The sequence below is a fragment of the Cyphellophora attinorum genome (assembly GCF_001299255.1).
Source record: "Cyphellophora attinorum strain CBS 131958 chromosome Unknown Contig1, whole genome shotgun sequence".
Classification (NCBI taxonomy): domain Eukaryota; kingdom Fungi; phylum Ascomycota; class Eurotiomycetes; order Chaetothyriales; family Cyphellophoraceae; genus Cyphellophora; species Cyphellophora attinorum.
Genome location: NW_017253229.1, coordinates 1206574 through 1233423, shown reverse-complemented (window position 1 = coordinate 1233423; position 26850 = coordinate 1206574). Strand labels below are relative to the sequence as shown.

Sequence of the window (26850 nt, the reverse complement as noted above, 5' to 3'; positions counted from 1 at the left end):
GGGCCAAACAGTTCATTGACCTATATTTGAAATTGTGACGCTTGCTGTCAGTCCAATATAAATCACAACCCGTTGCCATCAGAGTCTGATAATCTCGGAGGCCACCTCACCAATACCAAATTGAAGTCTTACACCTGCGAATTCATTCCTCGCCTCTCGACTCTCACCAGCACAAGCCCTCCCGTAATGTTCCCATTCCCTTACAACTTCCCCTCCCTCGCCATACCCCGCATAATCTCAATCGTACTCTCAACCGCCACCTTGGCCATCTTCTCCTGCCCTTTCCTCTTCTCCTCCTGCTCCTCCGCCGACACCCCCTCCGGCAACACCCACTCAAACGAGTACGTCATGAACAAATCCACCCCCTGCTCCCCACTCCCCTGACTCACGATATTCATTACCCGCCCGCCGTCGGTCTGCAGGAACTCGACTTTTAGGGGGTAGTACTCCACGCAGGTCTCCTTCATTACGCGGTTGCCCTCGTGGAAGGTGACTTCGCGGTCGATGGTGGGGAGGGAGAGCGGGGTGGAGGTGTATTCGCGGACGACGGAGGTGGATTTTATGGCGTTGGGGACGAATGTCTCGCCGGAGCGGATTTTGAGGCGGAGGGCGGTCCAGATTTGTGAGAGGGTGAGGGTGGGGGTGGTGGAGGGAGGGTTGATCGGGGCGGTGTAGGAGAGGAAGTTTGCTGGCATGGTGGTGGACGGATTGGGTGGCTGATGGGTGGAGGGGGCCAGAGGTAAGGAGAGAGGTGGAAGGTGGTGTTTCCTGGTGTTGGCAGTGCTGGGCCGGTAGGATGGTTGCTGTTGGATATGCGAACGCGGAAAGGACGGACTTGCTCGTTGTCTGGGCCTCTGCTGCTGCCTAAGAGCTCGATGTATGAGGGTGGGACGGGAGCTTCGCAAGGATCTCGTGTTGTCCTGCCCAATGTCGCGTCGGTCAAGATGTAGACGCGATCATACGAACAAGTCTCTGGGTTGTAACTGGATGTTCCAGTATCGCAAGTCAACGCGGGGCTCGTTCAGGCCCGCTCCGGGGCTTCAAGCAAATGCATGTGACGCGGACGTTCTCCAACACGGAATAGGCTCAGACGTCGCCGGACGACACACATAATTGGCAACTTGCATTTCGAGTTCTTATCTTGCTCGACTAACTACAACATCGTGAGCCCAGAGTCCTCCCTAGCCTACTGTCGACGCATGTATGCCAATCGCGCATCCTTCCGCCTCAAGGCCTCGTTGTACTCGGCGCGGAGGTAAGCCCGTAGGTCGCCCTCAGTATACCCATGCCTATCTTGGAGGAGAAGCCTAAGCGCCCAGCACTCCCATGCGAACGGACGGCTGTGCTCAGGGTCGGGTTCGTTGGGATCAAAGTCGCTGACGGTGTCGTGAAGCACGCGCGTATGTCGACGAAGACGCTGTACAGAGTCCTCCCCAGCATGAAACTCTCCTGGAGGAATGGGCGGACTGACGTACGTGTTCGGGCCTGCGTTGTGCAGCTCATCTTGGACATGGTGTAGGTAACCCTGGTACTGGTTCAGGCGGCCTCTGAGGGCGGCGTCGTAACTTGACGGCCGCTCAAGGTTACTGCGTTCGCTAAATCCGTCAGAGTGCTCCCTGGTCAGAATATTGATGTACATACCTTGAGCCAGGACGCGAGTGGCCGTGAGACAAGGCATGATACTCTGTGTGCATTGGCGTTCGATCGTTGGTGACACGGGTCTAGCTGCCAGTACTCGGAGTGGAACGGTGTTGCGCAGGTAACGACGTGCCGACTGATGTGGAGGTACTAGCAAGAGGCTGGAGGTGGTTCTGTCCGTCCTGCGTCTGCTCTTCGGCCACTGGAAGCCTGTCACGCATATTGTTAGCTTCTTACAGCACTGAGAAGGCATCGGACTGTGTACCTGGATGTGTTGATCGGGCTGGAATGAGAGGGCGTGTAGAGAGTGCTGCTCTGCCCAACTTGAGTGTTTGGCGAAATTGTCAGACGAGGTTGGACTGATTGTTCTCGGACCAATGTTGCTGATACATCGAAAGGGGCCGCCTCGGAGGCATCCTCCATTGTGAGATGACGAAAGGCATTTTGGACACTTTGCAATCCCTCCGAATGAAGCTCTGCCATATGCCGGCGATTCTTTCTGAGAAGCAGGTCGAGGTCAGGAGCGACCGCTGGCTGCGTCGGAGCCATTATGGCGTCGCGAGAGCTGTGCTATGACTAGGGACTGTTGGTAGATGCGATGGTAGAGATCGAAGGTAAAAGAATAAGTCGAGATGCAAAGCTGGCTGAGATATGTATATAGTGAGATGCTTCACGTGGAGTTGATCTGAAGAGTGATCGCCACAGCGATGAGGTGCTTCACTGACTGCCATTGACTTCACTGCGTCGAGCTTCCTAGCTGCGTCTGCTGAGTTGACCAAGCCTCAAGAGTGAGCAGGAGTAGATTGCACTTACACCAGATTCCCACAAGTGAGTAAGAGCAAACCTCTTCAGCAAAGCCTGACTTCTTGATCACTCCAGAGAAGAAAGCAGATTTTGCCGATGGTCTCATTACTGCAGCTTGCTTGATTCTTCCAGGTCTCCGACTTGACAAGCAAGGCAAGACATCTGCCTCTCACGAGATCTTTGAACAGATGGCAATCATTGGGATTGAAGCACCTCGAATAAAGGCAGCCAAACTCGATGTCACAATTTCCTCACAACAGTCAACCACACCAACAGATCAATGCTCAAACCTTCTCCAACCCGCCCAGTTCCCTCAACGCAACATTCTGCAACACCCTCCCCTCACAACTCGTCTCCTTCATCCCCGCATACCGCACCACATCCCTCCCATCCACCTCCCGCAACGCCATCTCCACCAGAACCCTCCCCAAATCCTCCCTATCAATCAACATCCCCGGCTTCAACGCCCGATACACCGGCAGCACCGTCTTCATAAAGTACTTCATACTCGTCGTCTTGGTCTGCAACATCTTCTGAATCTCCTTCGGATCATTACTCAAGATCCCTCCGGGACGCGGACAGAGGACGTCCAATCTCCCCGAATACGCCTGTTGCTGAGGGAGTGCAAGCAAAGCCTTCTCCGCCTCGCCCTTGACTTTGGCGAACATTTGCGTGAACATGCCGGGGGTGTGCGTTACGCCTTCGCCGCTGACTGTTTACCGCCGGTTTTGGTCAGCCTGAACCAGAATTTCGGAGGGACGTGTGAGATGAGAAACTGGGGGATCCCGAGCCAAAGCTAGACGACCACAAAGTGGCCGTCAGTGGGATTTGAGGTAGGCTGGCAGAACAAAGAGAACCACTTATCCAGGAGACCAGGGTAGGCAGATTGAGCCTCCGAGACAATTGTCTCTGCTACCCGATCCAGACCAGCTCCCAGTTGCTCACTGGTTCAGGCTTGCGAAAAGGCGACATACCGTAGATGAATCGTAGTGGCGACTTTGCGTCCGCGCTTCGGGCAGATGCGAGGGCCTTTGCGGCGGCTAGTGGGAAATCGTACGTGATTCGCCGGTACTCTGCGGCGGAGGAGACGGCTGTGGTGGAGATACCCTGTGCCCAGATGACGGCGCTGGCATCGGAGAGCTGGGAGAGGATCTCTGGTGGGTAGGTCGTGTAGTCGGCGTGGGTGATGACATTGATATTGGTCGTCGTGTTGGTGCGTTTGAAGTTTGGAGGCGAGGTGTTGGTGGCGAGAGGGACTGGGGAACGCGAGAGAATTGAGAGTTTGCTGATCGGGTTGGATGCTGGAAGGGAGAGGATGTGTTGCAGGACGGCGGTTCCTAGGAAGCCGGTTGCGCCGGTGAGGATGATGTGGACCATATTTGGAAGGGATTACGGCGCGACCGGACAGCACTCCCTGTGGTACTTCCTCCGCGTATCTGACGTGGTTCCGTGCTGTCGTAGAAGGAAGAGTAGTAACAGCCAAAGCGAAAAGCTAGGCAGGCACGACTTCGATGGTTAGATATCTGGGAATAAACGCAGTGCCTGCCAACACCAGCAAACGCATCGACTTGTACCGTTCAACAAGACTGAGAGTCCCTGTCAGAAGCCAGCTCGGACTTTATGGCGGCGCCTCGTGCCATCACACCTTCCAGCAATCACACCTGATGTCCTGATTCCCGAATGAGTGATCTGAGCTTCTCGGCACGACGATTCAACCGCTGTCGTCCGGAAGCTAAGTGTCCACTTCGCAAGGCGTCCATCGATAGGGGTTTCTCGGCTTTTTGAACGATCAATTTCCGATTGGGCAAAATTGCCTCTGCTGGCGAAGGGACCACACGCCTTCATGTCAGCAGCTCATGACAGCGCAAGTCGACTACGCAGCTGTGCGAGGTGTGGGAGATTACATCATTCGAGTGGTGAGGTTGCCTAGTCACTTGTCACGAGTAAAACAGGTGGTGGCTCATTAAGATAACTTATAGAGGCATCTATAACGAGGGTAGAATGATCATCACTTCGTTAGAACCACGCCCCGTCTTGACAGACACCGCCGGCCTCGGGCCGGATCACGTCTATTTACACTATACACAATAACGAATACTTCTTCCTGGTTCGCTTTTCCGTACAGCGAGACCATGTCGCTTCTTCGACAAAGAACAACAGATATTCTTGCTCTCATGTGCGAGCGCGTAGCGCTTCAAGCACAAGCTCACTTCTAAACCCCATCCCATCTGGTGACCGGTCATTAACAATTCGTGACTAAAGCAACGCTCGTCATTATTTCCCACGATAGTCCAGCTTTCCCGCAATCTGCACCTCCTCAACAAAGCTCTGCTCAGCAATATGCGCAAGGTCCCAGTACTCCCCCGGCCTGGTCCGATTGAAGGGTCCCCACGCCAACATCTCCTGAATGTTGCGTCTGCGCAGATCGACGTTCCCGCTAATCTCGAACAGCTGAGGCTGCAGGGCCCCCAGAAGCGCCACAGCAGTGTGTACGAGAACCTTGTCGCCTTCAAATGCCCAGATGTCCCAGACACGGCAGAGGCGGTCGACGTCGAGTCCATTCGTGAAGAGTGTTCGAAACATCGGTTCGAAGACTTGCTCGGGCGAGAGACCGAGGCCGCCCTGCTCCATTGAGCCGAACAGGTATTCGTGCAGGCGAGAAAACTTGATTGCCAGCATTGAGACGGCGTGGCTGAAGGTCCTGGCAGTGGCAGCGAGGTCACCGCTCAGGAAAGAAAGGGGCAGGTTCCGCTGCAATGCATTGGCAAGGACGACGAATGCATCGGCAGCAGTTGGAAGCTGAAGCAGGAGCAAGGCGGCGACAAGCTGCAGGCCATAGACATAGCCGATGTCGCTGCGATAGCAGGCATATGCCTTGCAGACATTGACCAGATCCTGCCACATCGGCCCTTTCTGCTGAAACATGTGAAGCTCGGGAAAGGCGGTCTCCGCATCCCGTTCAATGTCCCGAAAACAACGATACGAAGCTCGCTCGCTATCGCTCATGGTCTTCTCGGCTGTGCTTTCAATCTGCTTTGCCCGTTCCAGGGCTTTCTCGTAGCTCTTGGCAGTCAAGCCGAGCTGATTGCCGATGCTGCGTTTCCAGACTTTGCCTCGGAGCCTGCTCGTGATGCCGCGCCAGCAGAGAGAAAATACACGTGGTCGATTTCGTTCAGATTCGTTTCTTCGTCACAGTAATATGCCCAGATTCGCGCCAGAGCCTCCCGATCTGTATCAGACTGTCCACACTCTATCTGCGCCTGACTTTGTTTCTTCTTCTCGGCTTCAAGCGAAGCAGCCATCATCTGCTGATATTGCTTAAGATGTTTCTGTTCTTCGCGAGGGTCTTTTGGTGGCAACCATGACGGACGTGTTCGAGAGAGAACAGCCTCCTTCTCTTTCGAAAATGGCATGAAGTCCAAATTGCCCTTCTGTATCGGCGGGAGCTGAATTTTCTGTGGACGTGGCGATGGTACTGCTTCATTTGTGCGTTCCTTGAGAGCATAGAATTCCAGATTCTCGGAAATAATTCGAGCCTCTTCGCTCAACTCTTCCATTGCAAAGTTCCATGAGCGAGCTCGATTCGGGTGACGTGGACCGGCCATCCTCGGAGAAGCTGGATTCGAGCGCGCTGCGTGCGCAGAAGAAGATCTTGCTGGATGAAGCTTATTTCTTGGCCCAGGTGTAGTCCGTGACCTCGGAGGGGAGTCCGGCGTTGTGCGAGCATGGCCCAGGGGAATAGGACGAGCATTCGCCAAAGTCGGACTTCGATTTGGAGAGCTGACCAAACTTGATCTCGAGGACCCAGGACCGACATGCGGTGAGACAGGAACGTTCCACAGACTGGCTTCTTCAGGGAGGTCATCATCAGAATCATTACATTCTGCCTCCAGTTCCTGAACAGATTTTCTCTTCGGTTGCCATGAAGATCTCCTTGGTGGTAACGGCAACGACGAGCGGGATGGCTGCCAGTCGGGGCCTAGAGTTGCACTCAGTGGCCCCGCGGACTGGATGCGAGGCGAGCGCTTCGGTGGCGACGCAGATCTCGTTCTGACATCTTCTTGATGTTTAGAAGATATGCGTAGGGGCGTTGGTTGCATTGTAAAGCCTCTGCGCAGAGGATTAAACTAGCACTCTTCTGCTTGCGTAGCTCTTTCTCATGCTCCTTGACAGCCTCGCGTATCTGGTTGCCTATATGTGAACGATTCTCCTGCTTGCCGCCATTGACTGAGTGCGTCGATGGCCGCCTCTCTGTCACCGTGCTTTGCAGCACAGGCTTTTGCGAAGGCCGGTCATCGTCGAGGACAATGTCTTCGTAATGCGTGATGTCGGCTGTGAGCCTCTCTCCGCCAGTTGGCGAAGAGCTGGACCCGTAGGAGGAGGTCGAAGCGGAAGATCTCGAACCGGATAAGTCAGGAGGAGAGCCAGGCGCACTTGGTATGGTGGTCATCATATTACAGGACACATCGAGTCCTTCAGTAAGCATCCGGGACGTCTTGTAGTGAGTGCGAGTTGAGTTATCGTCGTTGTTAATCTTTACCCTCGTAGATTGTGAATGAGCGGATAAATTAATGTTGATTAGCGAAGGCGCAATTTCCGAACGAGAGGCATGTACAGCTGCGGACGGTAGAGAGAACTTTCGTCGAGGGTGCCTTACAACATGTCTGTCGATGTTGGGAGACGACTCGTAGATGATGGGAAGCGCATGTGAGTGCTTATCGTCGACGACATCGACATGATGGTCATCGAAGATGAACGGTTGGCAGGAAATACTGGGAAGTGCTTGGCTGCAGACAAGTGGAGAGGGCGTTTCCCACCACAGATGATGCGCCGTTGCAAAAGGCTGACTGATTGGTGTTGAGCATTCCTTCCTCGATCCAGGCGGGACAGGGGCGTAATGGCTTTCGTTTTTTGGGCATAGCATCAGGGGGGCTTGCATCAAAGACGACATGCCCCCACTATGGCTGACCTCCCGCCCACAGTTTGCTTGGCCCACGACCGGGAGGCTGGCAGGTTGGCGAATACCGACCGCCGATTTCGATTGGGTGTGTTTCAAACTCTTTAGCCCAACCCCCGAAGGACCGTGAGGACCAGGTTTGTGCTCCTCCCCTGTGAACAGGTTTTTGCTGTTGAAACCAGAGTGCAAATTGACAGACGTCGTCAACGACGAGGACTTTTGTGTAGAGACAAGTTCTTGGTCCTTGATTTCAGATGCTGAGAGTTGATGATGTTGTTGTTGCTCGCTGATTCGGATGGGTGAATTTATGCGATATGGAGCCTTCCTGAGAATTCAGCAAACATTGGATTGTCGGTGCTTTGTACCGCCGTGGTGCCGCTGTATGCTCTGGCTCGTGATGTTGCGTCTATTACTGCATACTTGTTATGATGTTGTTCAACATTATTATCTCTTGTCGATGAGATGAAGGGTTCGCTTCGACGAGATCTCAGGGACAGCCAAGATGATATTATTATTCTTCGGTTGCGGAAGGCTCTGTAGCTGTTGGGTGGTGGCTTGTTTCAAGCGGCTCAATCTGGAAATGCGGCTTAACGTCTGAGGTTCGTCGACGTGAGGAGGTGCTGCAATACTGGTTTGAGTCGTGCTTCAAGATCCCGTGTATATCGAGGGGTTCGGTGCCGACATCAGTGTTGCCTCAGCGTCGCTCTGAATGATATGAGAGCTACGAGATGAATTTCATGAAGCATACTTAGATAGTGAACGGAAAGATGGAAGGATCAAGGTAATGGATTCTACATTTCTCAATCCGTTCCTTCCTTGAACCGCGCAGGCGTTGGTGGCTGGTCGTCGTAGAGATGCAAGTCCAGAACTTGTGTTGTGTGCGACGAGTGAGGCACAGTCATTCCTCGAATCCAGTCGCACTGGTCAATGCTCGACTTCGGTGGCTGGGCGACGGTCCAGAGCCAATGATGTGTTTCTCTGATCAAGACGATATCGCATATAGTAGCACCGTCGAACCACAGTATCTAATACACATAATCTACAAATGTCGCATCACGTTGTACAAGCAGCTGTCTCAGCCGCGAATTATCGACCCGCAGGCCGTGCTGGCTTGCCGTCTTCAACAGCCGCAAATGCTCCAATAAAGCACCATGCTGGGCCTGCTTCTTCCCAAAGACATGCAAGAATGCACTCGACAGTGCCCAGATGATCTCCCGCCGGCTTAGGCACGATGCTGTCTGATCGCTACTGCCCTTACAACCCGATCGACCGTTCCGCAAACCCAAGCGACCAAGTTCACCAACGACTCGAATCATTTGGATCGGCGAAGGCTGCCGTCCTTTCGGGAGGTTGCGGACATACTGATACATCTTCATAGCTGTCTCTTCGAAGGCCTCCAGGAGTGTGAGTAGTCTCCTCCAAGGCTGGTTCAATTCGTCGTCCATGAGCATGCGATGAAGCTGCTGAACGAAAGAGAGACGGACTTTGCGAGCAAACGCCATCCCGAGTCTCTTCGTGGTGTCTACAGTCAATCCATGTGCAACAACGAGATCCTTCTTCTGGCGATCTTTTCCGAGCTGCAGATCCGTAGTGTTGATTGTGACACCGCAGTAAGGGAAGTCCTCGCCTGCATGTCTCGGAATCTTGTGAGTGCCGATTGCTGCTTCAAAATTTGCCAACGTCTTTTCCGGGTTGACCACTATACCATACTCTGCATGAGGAGTAGCCATGGCGTCCAGGAAGCGACGAGCGCAGGTTTTATCAGTGCTGATCAGGAGGAAGTCATCGATCAGGCGTACAAGTAGACACGTGGTTGGGTCGAGGAAGGCGAGTTGCTGGTGTTCAAAAGAGGTGTAGAAAAAGCTACACAGTAGACTTGAAAGTACTGACCTTGAGGAATGCCTTCTCTTTGGCGATAGTGCTTCTTGCCGATTTTGACAACGTTGTTCTGGACATGCTGGTGCAGCAGATCGAGCAGTCGCTTGATCGACCAGACTCTCTGGTTCCCAATCTCGGAAATCACACGTCCAGTCTTGTCAGTGGCTATAATGTCTGCCTTACGTAGCGAGACTACGGCATTGTCGTTCGCTGGTGCCGCGACACTGACATAACGTGGTCTCGTCAGATTGTCCGTCGCAGCTCGTATTTCAACGTATTTGCTCGTCCTGTATGCTGGCGAAGCAAGAACGTCCTGGATGATAGCGAGCAGTCTCTGCTGCGGGATCGAATCGAAGCACGACTGTACGTCGACTTTGGCGAAGTACAGTGGCGAGCCCGGCAGCACAAGCTTCTTGAAGCTTTTCAAGCGGTCGTGGAGACCGCTTATCGAGAGTATGGCTCCACCAAGTCGATCTGGATCCGAGACCCTCTCCGAAGACAGCGCCCCAAACACAGGTGCAAGTTGGACGTTGATACTTGGACTCAGTATGCGACGGCCTTTGACCATGGAAATTGTCCGCCGCCTGAGGTTGGTGATAGTCCTTGCGCCTTCGTTCTTCGGTAACAGCCGTACATTGCTGTAGCCAAGTGCTCTATCATTCAGCATCTGCTTCACTTGCGCTGGTTGCAACTGCTCGTAGATCCCAGTCCTGAGCACATGAAGACTCGGCTCAGCTAGCTTGCGCCAGACATCATGTCGGAAATAGAAGAGCCTGTTGCGTTGTGTGCCGGCTTCTGTGACATAGAAGTTTGCCTGGATGAGAGGAATCAAAATCGAATCGTAAAGGTAGTACATGAATTCCCATAGGAGCTGAAGACGCTTGATTCTTTCCTGCACAGAGATTCGCTGGTTCTGTGGCATGCCAGGAGGAACCAACCAAGTCAAAGAATTTAGTCGAAGACCTTGACACAAATGGTGCAGGGTGGTAGTCTCGAAGCGTCGCATCTGTACGAAGGTTTCCACATGGTTCAGTAGGCATCTCCAATTGTGCTTGCCATCGATGTCGACCCCGAAGGCAGAGGGTGGCAGTAATGTCAGTATGACAGATTTGCAGAAGGCAACAACGCTCATTGTTGGTGTCGCATATGCAAGAAACGACTGCTCGTGCTTGACCTTCGCGGGCTGCAGAGGACACTGCAGCTTGGCTTGCCTTGATAGCAAGACTTGTGTGACAAAGACAGTCGAGCTGTTTTGTGAGATCGTCGTCTCTTCGCCAACCGGTGCTTTCTCGTCATGATCAGTTAGGCCCAGAGCACAATAGTGTCGCAATTTCTGGGTATATGCACAACCCTTATGCCGGCGCCTGATACTCGCAGCCAATTTGAGAATGGGACCTCTCAGTCGACGAGGTAGCCATGTCGGAGGATGTTTGGATTGTGCTTTGATTTCATCCTCGCGGTAGATATAGTCTGACAATGGCTGTGCTGTGGTCCTTCGATCGACCTTGTACGTGAAGACATTGTGGAGATCAAATTGCCTGGGAAAGAGGTGCTTCAGGAAATGGACCGTCTCGCTCCCATCATTGACATTGGAGTAGCGCTGCAGAACATGAATATGTTTCAAGCCGAACCGTACCGAGCCTTTGGCATTGATTGACGGTCTCGCATACAACATGCGATTGCGAACGAGTGCGATCGCGCTTGGGCCTTCAGGAGCGGTCTTCCTAGCATTCTCATCAACGAGCACATCGAGCCGTTTCGTGTCCGACTTGAGGTTGTTGATCGGTGTGCCACTAATTTGGTAGTAGTTGTCCTCTCCACCATTGAGCAGAGCGAACACTCCGCAATCTAGCAACAGACTTGCAACAATTGCATGACCATCGGCTCCCAGTGCAGCGAAGATGAGTGTCCAAGCCGGGCTCTTCAACAATGAAAAGCTCTCATTTGGATGCACTTGCACGACGCCTGGCGCGATCAGGGAGCCCTCATGATCGATGCCCTTCTGCATGCCATTGCAAAGAACATTATTGGGTCGATGGAAAGCCTCCTTGCTGCAGTTCTTGAACAAGTGCCAAACGACGAAACTGAGCACATCCTCAACGGAGCACGTCTGGGTACGGTGTGTATGCGTCAAACTTTGGCGTAGTTGTGTCTGGGTGAAAGCAACAAACTCTGTTGATCGCGCACGTTGGACTTCGGGTGAAGGATCTACCCGAAGGCCAACCTTCCAGGTGTCAAGCACGACATCAGCCTGCTCTCCAAGAGATGCATTAAGCTTCTTGCGCCGAAAGGACTTCTGCGGTAGGCGAGCTCTGAGGAACTCCCTCAAAGCCAAGACTGATGGGTAACACGAATTGAGAACGCGTGATTGACGCGTCGCTTGATGAGGATTCGGAATCGTGGGTGATGACTTGAGCCGCTTGTGCGGGTGCCCCTCATGTGAATTTCTCTTGCGCTTCATTGTCGGCCCTAGTAGGCGCGTACACGAGCGGAAATCCACGTCCGCTTCGAACGCGACGAACTCATGCTCATTGCACCGTTGGGCACATCAACCGCGTCTGCTCGCTCTCCGACAGCACACTTGAGTAGCTCTGCTGGCGCACAAAAAGGTGGTCTCTTCGATGCAGTCACATTAGTATTGTCAATTGCGTGTTGCCGAGCATCAGCTGTAGGCTCACTGAAGCTTGGAACAACGCTGGAACTTGAGAGACCCGAGGAGCGCGTCGGGGGCGCCAAGCCCAAATCGTTCTAGCAGGTCGGTCGCCAGTGCCGGCCCCCGGGGTGTCAGTGGACGCTCGCGAAAGCCAGTAGAAGCACCGAGACACATGGACCGACTCAGAAGCCGGATGATTCAAACTGACACATGTTTGTTGGCGGCTGAAGACAATAGTACTTGTCGATATCGGTTTCTAGGGTCATCGTTATCGCAGCTAGGGTTTCCGTGTAATTGAGCTCGAGCAGGCAACACGCCGAATCAGCCACTAACGGGCCTCCACCGCGATCGACGCCACACATCTCGCTTGCAACTACAGAGACATCCGCACCGTGAAGTGCCCTCCAGCCTCACATCCACGCGCTTCCACTGTCAGCATCACAATTCGACGGGAAACAGTAAACGTCTGGTAGTGCATCCAACACTTCACTCACTGCCTTGTCCAACGCCTAGACCACCTTTCAGTCTCGACCAAGGGGCCACCGCCTTGCCAACACACGTGCCACTTACACTTCTGGGCGTCAACGCTGACAGTGACCACATGCAATGAAGCACCCGCAGCATCGACCGATTCTCGAAGGCGAGGCCGCTGAGTCCGTCTTGTCGTGAAGACTGTGGGAGGTGTGCTGCCGCATCCGGCACCATGCCAACTGCGCTCTCAAATTCCCCGAGCCGTCACATGACAAACCAGCGACGCCCGTCCTCTCAATCACAGACTTTCTTACCAGACCACGTGAGGTCACGGCAGTATTCGCAGTCGCAACAGCAACCGGTCGATTACCTCCCAACGACGGCATATTCGACCGGGCAGCAGCCACGAGAACAATATCACGACGGATCCCAGACACCGGGTGCAATATACGCACAGACTACACATGAAGAGCAAGCCGTTGATCCAGACGATTTCTACCGCGACTACAGCCAATCCTATGGCGCAGATGCCTCCAGAAGTCTGCATCAAAACGCGTTACGTGCTGGAAGCTTTGAGGAAGACCTCATACCTGCTCGCACCCGGCAGTCGAGTGTTGCATCGACGCAGTCACAAGACCGACATGCTCTACGGAGTTCAAAAAGCCTGGGTGGTGGCCAAAGACTCTCCCATTTGGTAACAACAAAGTCCGGCTCTGCGCTGGGCATAAGAAAGTCATCTTTCAAGGATCTGGTTGCCCGGTTCGACGCCTCGCCTGACGACGTCCCTCCGGTTCCTGTGTTTCCTGATTCGATTACCAGCTCACGAAAGACAAGTCCCGTGATGACAATGGCTGCGCAAGGCAACACGTGGAAGCATGCGGCCAGTGCTGCGGCACCTCGTCGCAATACGCAGACATCCTCGGCTCAGTCAAAGAGATCGCGGCCACTGTTCGGAGAGGTACTACCAGGTACTACACAGACGGCCACGGCCGGATATGGCATTCTCAGTCCGCGGCAGAGGCGTGGTTCAGAAGGCTCCCCAATGCATAGTCCCAACCCTATGTTCGTCGAAGATGATTGCGCGAATTCCGCAAGGCCAGATGCTTCGCCTCTGACTGCGGCGAATGGATCATCAAGCCGAGGTGCTGCCCGCGCTCAAAATCCGGCGCACCGTCGTGCAGCATCTGAGAGGTCTCCATCGCTCGGCGCTGCAGAATTTACTAGTGGTCACCCTGCACACCAGATTGACAGTACCCACCGGAGGCACGTATCTTCATCCCGAATACCCGTCAGCACTCGGCGGTCAAGTGTTGATTCCGGATCGGGCGCGTCGAATCCATCTTATCGTGCACAGTCGAAAGCCGGGCATTATACTGCGCTACAGGCACCCGGTGGACGAACAAATCTCCCAGTGCCTACCAGTGCTGGTAGAACGTCGAATTATTCCAGCTCACAATCCAGAATTACGCCTATTAGAGGTCCGGGTAGCAAGTCCAGAGTTGCAGCTGTGGCACAAGGTCAGAAAAGTCCCTCGTTGAGGGCAAACATTATCGCACCTCCACCCAAGATCTCTCCACCTCTCAGAAGCTCACGACCTCGGCTTCCGGTCTCCAGTGCGACTACCGCTGCTTCCCGTGCACGGATCGCAGAACGTTTTCAATCCATGGCACGAGAGCAGACAGACAGAAGGTCGGCGTCACGGCGTGGGAAGCCGCCCGAACTATCTGATATCGACTTGAAGGCTCGTCGGTTGAAGATCACACAGGCTTTGACCAAGTCTCGTGAAGGTCAGGAACTGAAGGGCGAGGGTGCTGCATCCAAGCACGCATCACAAAGCGCATCTGCTCCGCTGTCAGAGGCTGATCATGAAGATGAGCAGCACGATTCTGTCCACGTTCCTGCCGTTGTTCTAGAAAGCGCGAGTTTTGACACAGATGACAATGTGTTCAGGACTCCTGGAGAAGGATCAGTAGGTGAGGAGATCGGTTCAGCTCAAAGCTTTTCTCAAGAGCCGCGCGAAATTGATCACAATACCGACTCCCCAACACTGGGTCAATTGGACACTGGTAGCACCTCAGGCTTGCCTAGACTGGACATACCCCGAAGTCAAGGCCTGCATTCTCACGAAGATGATTCCGCTGTGACACATGAAACGGCTGAAACCAATTTCGATATTGATGACGAGCCGGTTACGCAGATTGGCACCAACGACATCCCATCAGTATATGATCAGATTCGAGGCATCAGGGGATCTACTTCGACCTCGCCTCCCTCCGGCATTTCCCCTGCCGATGGCTACACGCTGGATCGGACCGATGCGGAGTCGGTCAATCTCATCATGCGAAACACCACTTATATGGACGATGATGAGGCCGTTGCCAAAGGGTACCGCACGTTTATACAGCCCCCTCCGCTGCCAGATCTGTATGAGGGGTCTAGCAATGGACATAATTCCTGGACATCGTCGATGGCTGAGCGCTCTGACAATGCTCCCTACGATGAGTCAGCTGCCGCAGTTGAACAGCCAGCAGAAGATAGAGCCGCCTCGCAGCTTCCTATCGACGGCCATCTGCTCGGAAGTGTCTCTCAGCGTGGCACGACTGCCACTGATGCTTACACTATTGTTAACATCGTGTTGCAAGAGCGATCATCTTCTGGAGTCGTTGACCAAGAGCTTGTTGACGACATCTATCGACGCATCATTGAGGAAGATCCAGACTTAGCCCGCCCAGACCCAGTTGATCAGGCGCAGGTCGAAGATCTGTGCCTGCGCAATCTGGAACGATATGCTGCTGAGCAAGAATCCCCGGACGTTTCAGGGCTGCAGCAGGAGTCGGTTGACTCGGACGAGGAAGATGATCAGGCTGGGGAAGGCATGCACGAAGACAACCCAGAGGCGGCAGAACTCCGTCCACCACCATTACCCAAGGACAGCTTACCTCCTAACAGTTATCGGGCTGGGCATAAATACAAGTCAAGTCTCGACAGCATTGAAGACTGGGCTGATACGTCTCCGTCAATAGGCGACTGGATGTCTTACGCCCTGGCGCGGTCAGAATCGGACAAGGCTGTGAAACCGTCGCCGCTGGCGCAAGAAGCCAGTGAAGATGAAGGCGAATATGGGACTGTCGCCATTCTCAGCCGATCGCACGAACCGCTGGTGCCGCCTAAAGACGATGTGCCCATATTGCCCGCACATTCTCCCCCGCCACCACCAATCAGCAAGTCTATCTCTGCGGACACGATCGCTCATTCCATTTCAACACCGCCTGAGGTCCCAGATCGAATCACTTCGAGATCACAATTCTCCAGCCGACCCGTGACACGCGAATCGAGCAGTGTTGCTCCGAGTCTCAACGCTCAATCTGAAATGTCTGCCTCCACGAAGAAGCTGAAGCAGCGCCGGCATATTATGAAAGAGACCGTGGATACCGAATTTACCTATGAGAGAGACATGAGGGTCTTGTGCGATATCTACAAGCAGACCGCCAACGCTGTCATGAGCGACGAAGACGTCAAAATCATCTTTGGCAATGTTGAAGAGATACAGCAGTTTTCGAAAGACTTCCTGACTTATCTCAAGCAGGTGATTCGACCAGTATATGTGATGGATCGGAAAAATCGCATGACGAACTCTCATGCGGATCATGAATCCGTCCGATCGCTGTCTCCAGACCTGAACGATGAAGAGAAGGATCGTTTGACGCAGGTAGGCGTTGCATTTGAGGCGTCCGTCAACGACATGAGTGTCGTGTATACGAACTACATTCGGACAAGGCACGTTGCGAACCAGCGGCTGGCTGCACTGCAAACGGACCAAGCCGTCAGTGAATGGCTGCGAGAATGTAGTGAGAACTCAAAAGACATCACGCACGCCTGGTCCCTGGACGCCCTGCTGGTGAAGCCGATACAACGCATAACCAAGTATCCGCTATTGCTGTCGAGTCTCCTCGAGGCCACACCACCGGATCATCCGGACATTGACGATGTGCGAAGAGCGCTCACCGCAGTAACAGAGATCAACTTTCGCATCAATGACATCAAGAAGCAGACAGAACTGGTCGATCAGGTGCTCAATCGTAAACGTAAGGAGTCAGACGTCAGGAACGGCCTTACGAAGGCATTCGGGCGCCGTGCAGAGCGGCTCCGCCAGCACGTCGGGGTTAGCGAAGTGTACGAAGATGGCGAATTCACTCGATTGAAGATGGAGTACGATAACAACGGTGTCCATCTCCTGATTGTCAGCAAAGACATACTCGGCTATATCGAAGCAATGAAAGGATGGGTCGCCAAACTGACCGACATGGCCGCCGCAGCAGAAGCCTGGGTCGACGTGGGACACTCAGGTCATGCGGCAGCTGAAAGCAAGCTGCGTCAGCTCGGCAGCGCTGTGCGCGGAATCAATCTGATTGCTTTACCGGATCACGTCGAGTCTGTACAAAAGAAGGTTGTGTTGCCAATCGAAACCACTATGGGCATGGTCGAGCGTTTCAAGAACGAACCCAAGGGACTCCTGTACAAAAGGGATAAGAAGATTCTAGACTACAGCGTAGCGCGCAACAAGCGCGACCGTGGAGAAAAGCTCGATCGCAAGATGACCGAGAGACTCGAGCAATGGGAGGCCATCAACACGGAGGTCAAGCAGAGAATGCGGAAGGTCTTGTCGTCCACACAGACTCTGGTCCACGCCTGCTTGCAAAATCTTGTCCAATTGCACATGTCCTGGCTGTCGATGATTCAGCAGAAGCTGGCAAACGCCATGGCAATCGATGAAGCCAGGATGGTCGACCTTGACCTCGTCAAGGAATGGCAGGTTGATTTCGATCACGAAGAAGCGACTGCTCTGACGTTGAGTATCTGCAATGGCACTCTTCTGACGGAAGCAATTAATCTGGTCGGCTTCTTGTCTCCATCAACGACCAACGCTGAAGATTCGCCGAAGCAGCCGTCACTGGCATCTGGGAAGCGGTCGGTATCATTGCAGAGTGATTTCTCCCATCTACCATATCAGAGCTCGACTCGACTCAGCAGCGGCCAGCACAGCACGCAAGATTTCCCGAATGAGAATTCTTCGTTCGGTGTGAGCAATACCCGCATGCGTGCCGTCTCAACGACGTCAGGGCAGATGCCGCTGCGTACCTCAGAAGCATACAACCGAACACCTTCGTCAGGTCAAGGCCTTTCACGTCCGGCCACAAGCCTGGGCCAAACAGACTCCGGCTCGATCCGGAGTACCACTATCACCGTGCCACGAGTCAGCCTAGATGCACCTTCGCCCTCGCTCGGTCTGATTGCTCCGCAAGGCACGCCTCAACGTCCGGGTTCAGCATCAACATTCGTGTCGGCTGTCGCTGGCCCGTCCAGCGCATCCAGCCACCACCTACCGCAGCCGTCCGTGAGCACAGCAGAAACCAGTGCGGGCAGCGGGACGTCTTCGATATTCAGCTCGGCCATGCCGCTCTCGGACTCGCCTGCAGCAGAGCGTACATCAGCGACGATGCCGCCTCCAGGTATCACGCCGACTGCATCGAACGAGGACCCGCAGGTGCTTTTCACGGCTGCTTCCGTGTACGAGTTCAACATTGATCGCGCGCGGCAGGAAGGTGGCATACCTTACCTAACGTATGTAGCGGGTGAGATATTTGATGTGGTGGGTGAGCGTGGTGAGTTGTGGCTGGCTAGGAACCAGGACGATCCCTCCAGGCAGGTCGGCTGGATCTGGTGTAAGCACTTCCGGAAGCTGGCGTGATGAGTATGAAAGAGACGGCTGTTCGGACCGCAGTGGAGAGTCGACGCTCGACTGGGAGCGAATCGCGGTGGGAATAATTGTACATCACAAAAGGGAAAAAGGTCGGTGGGAACATCTGTGGGACGGGCTCTGTTTGGACATCATACGGGAAATGAGTGAACGACATACTTGGATCTACGGCGTCCCATCGAAGAGAAGATGGGAGCAAGGTAGCAATACAAGCCAGTGGGCGGCGGAGAAGAGCTGGGCGGTGTTCATTCAATCGACTTCCTGAGCATTTCTATAAGCAAGCAAGCAAGCGCTGGGCTTTTTTGGATTCATCTCGTCTTTCCGCGCACTGACCTGAATGTCGTGCCTGTGTTCCGAAGAGGTACTCAACATCAATGATACGGTCGCCGCTGCATGTAGTCCGAGCTGACACTTCCGCATTCCACATTCTGACTGATTCGAGTGACATCTGACTGGATTGCTTGCTTTACGCTATCACTGTACTGCCTCTATCAGCTTTGCTGAGAGTATGGACTACCCTACTGAATATCAGGCGCGAGGTGTTTTACCTCTAATCGTCTTCTACAACAGCGCCCATGACCGACCAGCAAAGGCCACCTCGAGAGAGTCGGATCAAGCCTCTATTGCTCTTGCCTGCTTCTGCTGTGACTGATGTGCGCGCGGGAGTACCATCCCGCCACCTGACGCATGCGCCATACTGCTTTTAATCAATTGTACCTGCCTCGCTCCTCGTTGACTCTGCGCTTCTCTCACTCAACGGAGCATTACTACCACACTGAAAACTGAATCGAGGCAATCCCGGCCGGCTCGCCATAGGGGCCTACTGATAGCCATGATTTCAGCACACAAGTATATCTCGCACAACAATTGTCACCTTAGCCTATCGATATCCAATCGCCTCCGACTTGATGTCCCAAGCAAGCCTAGTCGAGTGTGAGAGTTCCATTGTTAAAATTGACGTCCAGTCCATTCATGCCGCCTCGTCTCCGTCGGTAGGCTCGCCTCCGCAGCTTGTGCACTGGATTACGGGATTGTCATCCGGCTTCGACCACAGTGCTAAGTCAACCGGTGACAGATAACTCTTCCGCCCTATCTGGACCACCGCTTTTAAGTATAATGCGTGAGTATTGCTATCTCCCTGATCCAAAGACCACGGCAGTGACGTCGACCTCTCAACCAGCCGTTACTCAGGTCAATTCCTGCCCAACAAGCCCCCACCTAACCCGACTGACCCCATAGTTCCCCATGATCCACAACTCAGTCAGATTCTTGCCCACCCATGCAAAATTCTGCACCGTGTAGTTCGTCTGAATCCGCAAGATCAGCTCACCGGTGGGCGCAATTACATCCACCCCCTTGCCTGCACCCGTCAACACAACCCCGTTCGCCGCGACCTTCACTCCATCCGGTACCCAGTCCTGCGCGAGGTAGAAGCTGCGTTTGTTGGAGATCAGTGTGCCGTTATTTGAGGCGTCAAAAGCGTAGATTGTTCGCGGACCTGTGGCGTTGAAGATCGTCTTGCCGCCTAAGGCGCCAGGAGTGCGGGAGCCTTCCACCCCGCCGGTGTCGCTGATGTACAGAGTGCTGCCGTCAGGGCTGAAGGCGATGCCGTTGGGTTCTCTGAGCGTGTCGTCGATGAGGACGACTGCGCCGCTGTCTGGATTAAAGCGGTAGCTGGCAGGCGGGAGTTGCGGTTGAGCGTAATCGGTCAGGCCGTTGTAGTACGAATAGTAAGGGTCGGCTGTTTACCGCCGGTATTGATTAGCCTGAACCAGAACGTTGGGGGAACGTGTGAGATAAGAGATGGGAAAACAGATCAAAAGCTAGACAACCACGAAGTGGCCGTCTGGGGGAGGTCAGATTGGCTGGCAGAACAAAGGAAATACCTGGTCCAGGAGACCAGGGCAGGCAGGATCAAGCTCCAAGACAAGTGTCTCTGCTGCTCAAACCAGACTAGCTCCCAGCTGTTCAATGGTTCGGGCTTGCGAAAAGGGGACATACTGAAGAAGATCTCTCGGGAAGTAGGGTGGACGGCAAGGTCGTCAATGTTATTGAAGTACGAGCCGAAGTAGTTGTTAAGGAGCACGGTCGATTTGTTGGTGGCTGGGTCTACCGTCCGGATTGAGACGTATTGCGTGCCACCAGGAGAAGTGGCGTTGCTGCCAGAGGCGCCGAAGATGACCAGGCCATCGCGGAAGGTGCCGCCGTTGGGGGCGTAGATTGGAGGATCAGGGAGGTATCTGGTCACAGATGGTCAGTAGCTAGTAGTTCTGGGAGCAGAGCCCGCCCCGAGAGTAGATGGTGGCACGTACTCTTCGAGAGTCGGTGGATCGACGTTGAGATTTACCACAAGCTGAGGAAGAACTCCTGTGGGTGGAGCTAGTTGGGATATAAACAGCAAATTCTGCACTGGAGCATAGACCGGCGCTTCGTGCACAGCTGAAGAGACTTCGAACACAAACTCGTAGGTTGGGTCAGAACCAAGATACTCCAACCCTAGCTCGCGGTTGTAGACGACAAAGTCAGCTCCAGCGATCAGCTCGAAGCCAGTGTCTTCTGTTGCGACAGTGGTATTGTAGAAATCAAGCTCAAAGTCGTTGGCGGAAACATTGCGGAAGAAAGGGTACGGAAGTACAGCAGCATATTTGTTAACGCAGACAATGCTACCATCGCCGCTGCAATCCTCAGCCAGAGGGACTTGTACGCCGGCAGGGATTTGCGCTAACACTGGAAGTGCTAATGAGAGCAAGAGTGCTACGATGCCTTCCATGGTGGATGTTTACCTGTATCGCGTGAGTTTGATCCAGCCATGAGCGTGGGCGACGTCCACTATATACCCACCGACATGGTGCGGAGACACACCGCTATTGTACGATCGGCAACTCGTCATTCCTCAAGACTGCCGAAGTAGTTCGTATATCTGCCATGCTCGAGGTACCTAAGTAGCCTTAGTGCCTTGCAGCTGTTCCGGATGAGTGGTGGTGTGATACTTGGCATAAGGTTGACCCCGCGTTCCCCCGCAAAATCTACTCCAAGAGGTGCCGCGGTTTGTCACCGCCTTCGTTCCACCGGATCAAGTCCTCGTCCTCGTCCTAGCTGCCAGTGTGAGCTTCTTGTGCTTCGGTACAAGTGATCTGGGAGAAAATTTTGTGATCTTCAATCGCACGCGTATCTGACGGCAAAAGCGCTGCGGCATCTGAGCAGTGAGTTCAGTCTTGCTGTATTCGCAGGCGAAGTCACAGATAATGGGCTTTCGCTGCTCTTGACCTTCCGGTGGAAGCCCGACCTCGCGACGGTGTACTTTCCAATGATTTGGATGGCACTTACATGAATCGTATACGCACCAAGCACGCGACATTTTGCACACGTTTTGCCAGAAAATTCAAGAGCTATCTTCAAAGATGGCGTGGATTGTGGTGGGATATCGAACACATGTGGTTGTTCGACAGGACCGTGAATCACAGGGCTTGACCTGGGAAGCGCACGTGGACTCAGTCACTCCTCCTCTGTCGATATGGTTCGGATCAAGTAAACGAACAACCACTTATGTACCGTCTGAGAGCACAGCGCAACGACAGAAGTCAAGCCTTTGACAGGCACATACTAAGATCTGGGCCGTTGCCTTGGTACATCTGGGAGTGTTTCCGAGCAGATCTGAAACACTGCAGCGAGTTTTATGTCAGTCAATCTGTAGTGATCACCTGCCGACCTCGAAAAAGTTCAAGAATGCGGGCGAGCCGGGCAGCGCGACGATGTCGCCCGGCAGAGCAGGTGTTTGCTGCGACATCTGACAGTCCAATGGTGTGATCGGATGTACAGAGATGCTCAGTACTTGGCAGTACCAGTCTCGAGCGTCGAGCCAAAAATGTTAAGCCAGTCCTGCGTTCGGTCAATCCAGTCACAGTGGCTACCATAAGTGTCTCGGTAGCAATAAGTCGACGTTGTTGTCGAAGCATTTGCACTTGCCACACTGGACGGCGAGGTTGACTTCAGCTACCTCTGCCGACAATGGCCGACGGCGTGCTCACTCTAGCGGCCTTGAGCGTATTTTGAAGACACCGTTTTGAGGCTGTGTTCGGCAGCATGGCTTTTCTCGAAGGCCTATGGAAGCGGTTGCTCCGGATCAACATATTGGATTGGTGAGCACGAAGGATCCATTCGCCAGGGCTGGACATACTCTGGCCAGGAGTCGATACGAAGGGCTGTTCTAGGTCCTGAATCGGGCCCGTTTCTCGTTAACGAGGGCAGACTTCCATGCTGGCCGTAAGCTGCAACAACGATGCGATGCGGAGGCCCTCATCATGGGCAGTGCCGCCATCCGAAACGGCGTAGCTTGCTAAGCCCCAGGGTGAAGAGATGAATTCTCATTTGATGCCAAGTAAGGAATGCAGAGTGGTGATGTCATACATACTGGATTGCAACCGTTGTCAGGTCGATGTACCAGGCAGGCCACGTGTGTCTGTCAGCCAAAGCCACAGCAGTGGCAGTATACAACGCTGTAGCGGTCCTCTGCAGCTCAGAATTGCAGCAGAGCCAGGCCAGCCAGAGAAGAATTTGCTTTCCAAGCGCAGGGAAAGCAAAAAGTCGCGATCTATAACACGGTTGACGTGCCAGTAAAAATGCGGGGAGAGCTTCGATTTTCCTGGCACACGGCTCTTTTCTGCAAAGTCAATATCCCGAACCGTTTTTGATTCGGTAAAGAGAAATGTCAACAACCTGCCAAGGTAAGGCGTCGTCAGCTACCCCAGCAGCTAGTGGTCCGTTTCCCGAGACTCTATTGAAGCTCCTGTGGATTGCGGCTGTCAGAAGTGACAGTTACTTCATGCAAAGTCTCCTGGCAAGGACATAGGGTTGCTGAAGCTTGAAACATGGCCGTGAAGACTCCAGGTGAGCTCTTCCTCGCCGAGATTTCGCTAGCCCAGAGCGTGTGGGAGTTGCGTTGCTGACGAGAGGGCATGCGCAAACCACCATAGATCATAGGTATTCTCGATATGCATTACAGGGCGCGCTCGGCGCTCAGTAAACAAGCTGATTGTGCCACAGTCGCATGCTGGCGCCTCTCCATCATAGGCTTGACAAGTTCTTCTGCTCCAACTTGCGGATGGTTCATTCCCAATTGGATGAATTTGACTTTCAGTGACACGAGGCCTGCAGAAATTGTGAGTATACTCCTCGCCAAGTGCCTGGCCAGTATTCGTTTCACCCCTCACCTCGATCCGCCTTCGAGATCTATTCATCCGCCAAGGAGTCTTGACGATGAGTGGCTAAAAGTCATCACTTCATGGTGCCGATTGGAGCTTCCAGATGGCGAAAGAGGTACCATCAAAACAGGCTTGCGTGCCCACACGCGTCTCATAAGCTCGAGGGCATCGCCCCCTTCGCTCGTGTTTCTCTTTCGCACACGATTGTCATTTCAGCATTGTCCTGCACTTCAGTCAGCAATATATCAGCATGCAATTCAAGAACCTCGCCCTTGCGGCCATTGTGGCCACCGCCACCGCTCAAGAGCAGCAGAACCTCACTGCGGCTCTCAGCTCGAACCCAGAGCTCTCGAACCTGACCTCGTTCCTCGGAGCTCTCCCAGACTTCGTTGGTCAGCTCTCACAGCTGCAGAACGTGACTTTGTTGGCTCCTAACAACGAGGCCTTTGCCGAGTTTCTCAACTCATCTGCTGGCTCTGGTCTTGCTTCAGGATCAGACTCAGCCCTGATCCAGGCCATTCTCTCGTACCACGTCCTCAATGGCACGTATGAAAGCTTCGGAGAGAACGTCACTTTCGTTCCCACTGCCCTGCAGCCACCTCAATTCGCCAACGTAACAGGCGGCCAGCGCGTTGAAGTCATTCCTTCTGGAGGCAATGCGACCTTCCTGTCCGGTCTCCTCGCAAACTCCACAGCTGTTGGAAACGCGACCAACTTCACCGGAGGTGTCGTGCACGTCATCGACCGCTTCTTGGTCGTTCCCCAGAACATCTCCGAGACTGCTATTCAGGCCAACCTGACAAGCGCTGTTGGTGCGCTCCTGAAGGCGGACCTTGCAACAACTCTCGATGGTCTTTCAGATGTGACTGTCTTCGTTCCGGATAACGCGGCTTTCCGCGCCATTGGCAATCTCGTTGGAAACCTCACCACGGAGAACCTGACAAGCATTCTCACGTATCACGTTGTTGTAAGTAGTTCCCAGCTGTATGACTGCACGCGATCATCTCGGTGCTAATGCGGACGCAGAATGGCACAGTCGCATACTCGACCGATCTTTCGAACACATCGATTCCCACGCTCGGTGGTGGAAACGTTACTATCACTGTAGATGGCGACAGCGTCTTCGTCAATTCCGCCAGAGTTACCGTACCCAATGTTCTGGTATGTTGCAGCGAGCAAGCTTCCGCTTACCTTTCGTGCTTGCTAATGATCCTTAGGTCGCGAACGGTGTGGTCCACGTGATCGATTCGGTCCTCAACCCTGCCAACAGCACCGCCGAGCCGAACCCATCCGAGTCAAGTGGTGTCCCAGCTTTCGCAGGTGCCCAGGATCAGGACGACGGACTCGCTTCAGGTGTGCCTACGCCAACAGCCTCATTGAACCCTACATCGGAGGCTTCTGCTGCTGCGACTGCCACTTCTTCGTCCAGCTCTGGTGGCGCCATGCCCATGATCACCGGTGCCATCGCTCCTGCCGCGCTGTTCGGTGCAGGCGCAATCTTGGCCAACCTGTAGTTACCTTGATGGGATGGCAAGCACGCGCTAAGAGCAGGACACAAAGCACAGGAGCGTCGAGTGCGTGGGAAAGACCTGTGTCACCTTATCAGTGTGGACTAGCTCGTTTGTGAGCCATCAAAGTGACTTCGTTGCTGTCGAATTGACGACTCAGCGAACAAACAGCCAAATAATGAAAATCACATCAAAAGTAAAATCGTTTTTCCTGTCTGCTTCCAGTAGAGCAGTTATCATTGCACCATCTCTCGTCGTGAAGTGAGTGATACAGAGGAGCAACGGTGAGAGTTCGCAGTCTTCATCGTTATCAGTCTCGGAAGTGCTTTCCTCTTATGGCGCAGCCCTTCCGACCAATGAAATGGCCACAAAGTCCGCCCACCCCTCCCCTCGGCAACGACTACGAGAGATCTCCTTCTCCTCCTTATGATGATCGACCAAGTATACGTACAGACGAGCGTGGCATGGTGATCGAGGATGTCACTATCGATACTCCAACAAGGGTGTCGGCTGAGCTTTTGGCGATAAAGGAACGCAAGACCAAGGCCAAGCCTAAGCGACAACCTATACAATATGTCTCGAAGCACTTCTTTCAGGAGGACTCCCCGGCGAGGACACCAAGCCGCCGCTCGAGAAAAAATGCCAACAAATATGCAGACGACGTCCTACCATCATTGACGGCTACAACACCGCCCGGGACGCCAGCCCATCGGCCAGCACCGCGCATCGTGTACGGACTCAACCTCGATGAGCTCTCCTCGGACTCCTCCCTCACAGACGTCCCTTCAGACATCGGACCCGACCCCTTTAGCCCAGCCGAATTGGTCGCTGTCAAATCGCTCGCTACTCCCAAGAAAGGTCGCCAGCCAAAGTCCTCCCCATATTTCCCAACACCTCACAAGCCTCGTCCACATTTCCTTTCCACCCTGCCTTTTCCGCCTATCTTCAACGCCACCTTTGGACTCATGCAAGAGCGCCTCTGTGATCGGCCCTTTGAGCTACTTTTAGCAACCATCTTCCTCAACAAAACGCCCGGCGAACGTGCTATGCCTGTGTGCTTCCAACTGCTCGGGCAATACCCCACGCCTGCCGCAATCGCAAACGCCAAGGTCGAGGACATCACGCACATCATCCGACACCTGGGCTTCCAGAATCAGCGTGCGCATAAGATTGTCGGGCTGGCGAAGGGCTGGGTCGCTCGGCCGCCCAGGTTCGATGTGCGCTACCGGAAGGTCGACTACCCGCTCAAGGGCGATGGGAAGAACGTGGCCCCAGAAGAAGCTATCACTGACATGGACGAGCGTGTTGCATGGGAGATCTCGCATCTGCCTGGTCTAGGACCGTACTCGCACGACAGCTGGCGGATGTTTTGTCGTGACAAATTGCGTAGGAAAGCAACGGGCTACCGCGGCGAGGGTGCAGGGGAGGACTTTGAGCCGGAGTGGAAGCGCGTCTTGCCGAAGGATAAGGAACTTCGCGCTTGGATGACGTGGATGTGGATGAAGGAAGGGTGGGTGTGGAATTGTGAGACGGGTCAGCGGACCAAGGCCCCGGACGAATTGATGGAGTTGGCTAGAGGCGGCGGGGTAGTCGTTGAAGAGCATAAGGAAGGGAAGGAGAGCTTGCGCGTTGAGCAAGGCTACGACTACAACGGCGATCTAGTACAGGATCGATCCACTGTGCCAGAACCGCAAAGGCCTGCAGGTAAAATACTGGATCAAGTCAAGGCCGAAGCTTCCGATTAGTTGTTGGATACTGGTTGCATTAGTTGTTATTATAATATAGTCCTGGAGGCCTCCTCGCGAGGACGACGCGTATGGTACACTTCCTCACTCATTCCGCTGCAAAGCAGCTTTCTATCGACGGTGTGCAGCGTCTTTACCCCTCGCCATCTGAACTCACGGCGGCCTTTCTTCCCAGTATCGTGTAGTTCGTCTCCGTCAAGCTGAGCTTTGGCGCCAGTGTTCCCAAGCCGAGACACT

General features: G+C 53.9%; 10 protein-coding genes across 10 annotated transcripts; 2 read left to right on the top strand and 8 right to left on the bottom strand.

Moving 5' to 3' along the window:
* Positions 1-200: 200 nt before the first annotated feature.
* On the bottom strand, positions 201-695 carry AB675_702 (uncharacterized protein; the record flags this gene model as incomplete). Its single annotated transcript, XM_018147366.1, has 1 exon — positions 201-695. The coding sequence occupies one exon, from the start codon at positions 693-695 to the stop codon at positions 201-203; it is 495 nt and encodes a 164-aa protein (XP_018005536.1).
* Positions 696-1186: 491 nt separating this feature from the next.
* AB675_701 (uncharacterized protein) lies at positions 1187-2187 on the bottom strand (the record flags this gene model as incomplete). The annotated part of the gene is made up of 4 exons (XM_018147355.1): positions 1187-1595; positions 1642-1684; positions 1736-1848; positions 1904-2187. The coding sequence occupies 4 exons, from the start codon at positions 2185-2187 to the stop codon at positions 1187-1189; spliced, it is 849 nt and encodes a 282-aa protein (XP_018005829.1).
* A 539-nt stretch (positions 2188-2726) lies between these two features.
* On the bottom strand, positions 2727-3819 carry AB675_700 (uncharacterized protein; the record flags this gene model as incomplete). The annotated part of the gene is made up of 2 exons (XM_018147344.1): positions 2727-3154; positions 3417-3819. 2 exons carry the CDS (start codon positions 3817-3819, stop codon positions 2727-2729), a joined length of 831 nt encoding a protein of 276 aa, XP_018005722.1.
* Positions 3820-4716: 897 nt separating this feature from the next.
* Positions 4717-6047, bottom strand: AB675_699 (TBC domain-containing protein; the record flags this gene model as incomplete). The annotated part of the gene is made up of 2 exons (XM_018147332.1): positions 4717-5563; positions 5599-6047. 2 exons carry the CDS (start codon positions 6045-6047, stop codon positions 4717-4719), a joined length of 1296 nt encoding a protein of 431 aa, XP_018005683.1.
* Positions 6048-6433: 386 nt separating this feature from the next.
* AB675_698 (uncharacterized protein) lies at positions 6434-6892 on the bottom strand (the record flags this gene model as incomplete). The annotated part of the gene is made up of 1 exon (XM_018147321.1): positions 6434-6892. The coding sequence occupies one exon, from the start codon at positions 6890-6892 to the stop codon at positions 6434-6436; it is 459 nt and encodes a 152-aa protein (XP_018006041.1).
* Positions 6893-8424: 1532 nt separating this feature from the next.
* Positions 8425-9129, bottom strand: AB675_697 (uncharacterized protein; the record flags this gene model as incomplete). Its single annotated transcript, XM_018147310.1, has 1 exon — positions 8425-9129. The coding sequence occupies one exon, from the start codon at positions 9127-9129 to the stop codon at positions 8425-8427; it is 705 nt and encodes a 234-aa protein (XP_018005571.1).
* Positions 9130-9188: 59 nt separating this feature from the next.
* AB675_696 (Telomerase reverse transcriptase) lies at positions 9189-11738 on the bottom strand (the record flags this gene model as incomplete). The annotated part of the gene is made up of 1 exon (XM_018147299.1): positions 9189-11738. One exon carries the CDS (start codon positions 11736-11738, stop codon positions 9189-9191), a length of 2550 nt encoding a protein of 849 aa, XP_018005864.1.
* A 7608-nt stretch (positions 11739-19346) lies between these two features.
* On the bottom strand, positions 19347-20929 carry AB675_694 (Gluconolactonase; the record flags this gene model as incomplete). Its single annotated transcript, XM_018147279.1, has 3 exons — positions 19347-19900; positions 20161-20399; positions 20472-20929. 3 exons carry the CDS (start codon positions 20927-20929, stop codon positions 19347-19349), a joined length of 1251 nt encoding a protein of 416 aa, XP_018005674.1.
* Positions 20930-23610: 2681 nt separating this feature from the next.
* On the top strand, positions 23611-24874 carry AB675_693 (Periostin; the record flags this gene model as incomplete). Its single annotated transcript, XM_018147268.1, has 3 exons — positions 23611-24327; positions 24387-24521; positions 24578-24874. The coding sequence occupies 3 exons, from the start codon at positions 23611-23613 to the stop codon at positions 24872-24874; spliced, it is 1149 nt and encodes a 382-aa protein (XP_018005939.1).
* Positions 24875-25203: 329 nt separating this feature from the next.
* Positions 25204-26613, top strand: AB675_692 (uncharacterized protein; the record flags this gene model as incomplete). The annotated part of the gene is made up of 1 exon (XM_018147257.1): positions 25204-26613. The coding sequence occupies one exon, from the start codon at positions 25204-25206 to the stop codon at positions 26611-26613; it is 1410 nt and encodes a 469-aa protein (XP_018005539.1).
* Positions 26614-26850: the final 237 nt, after the last annotated feature.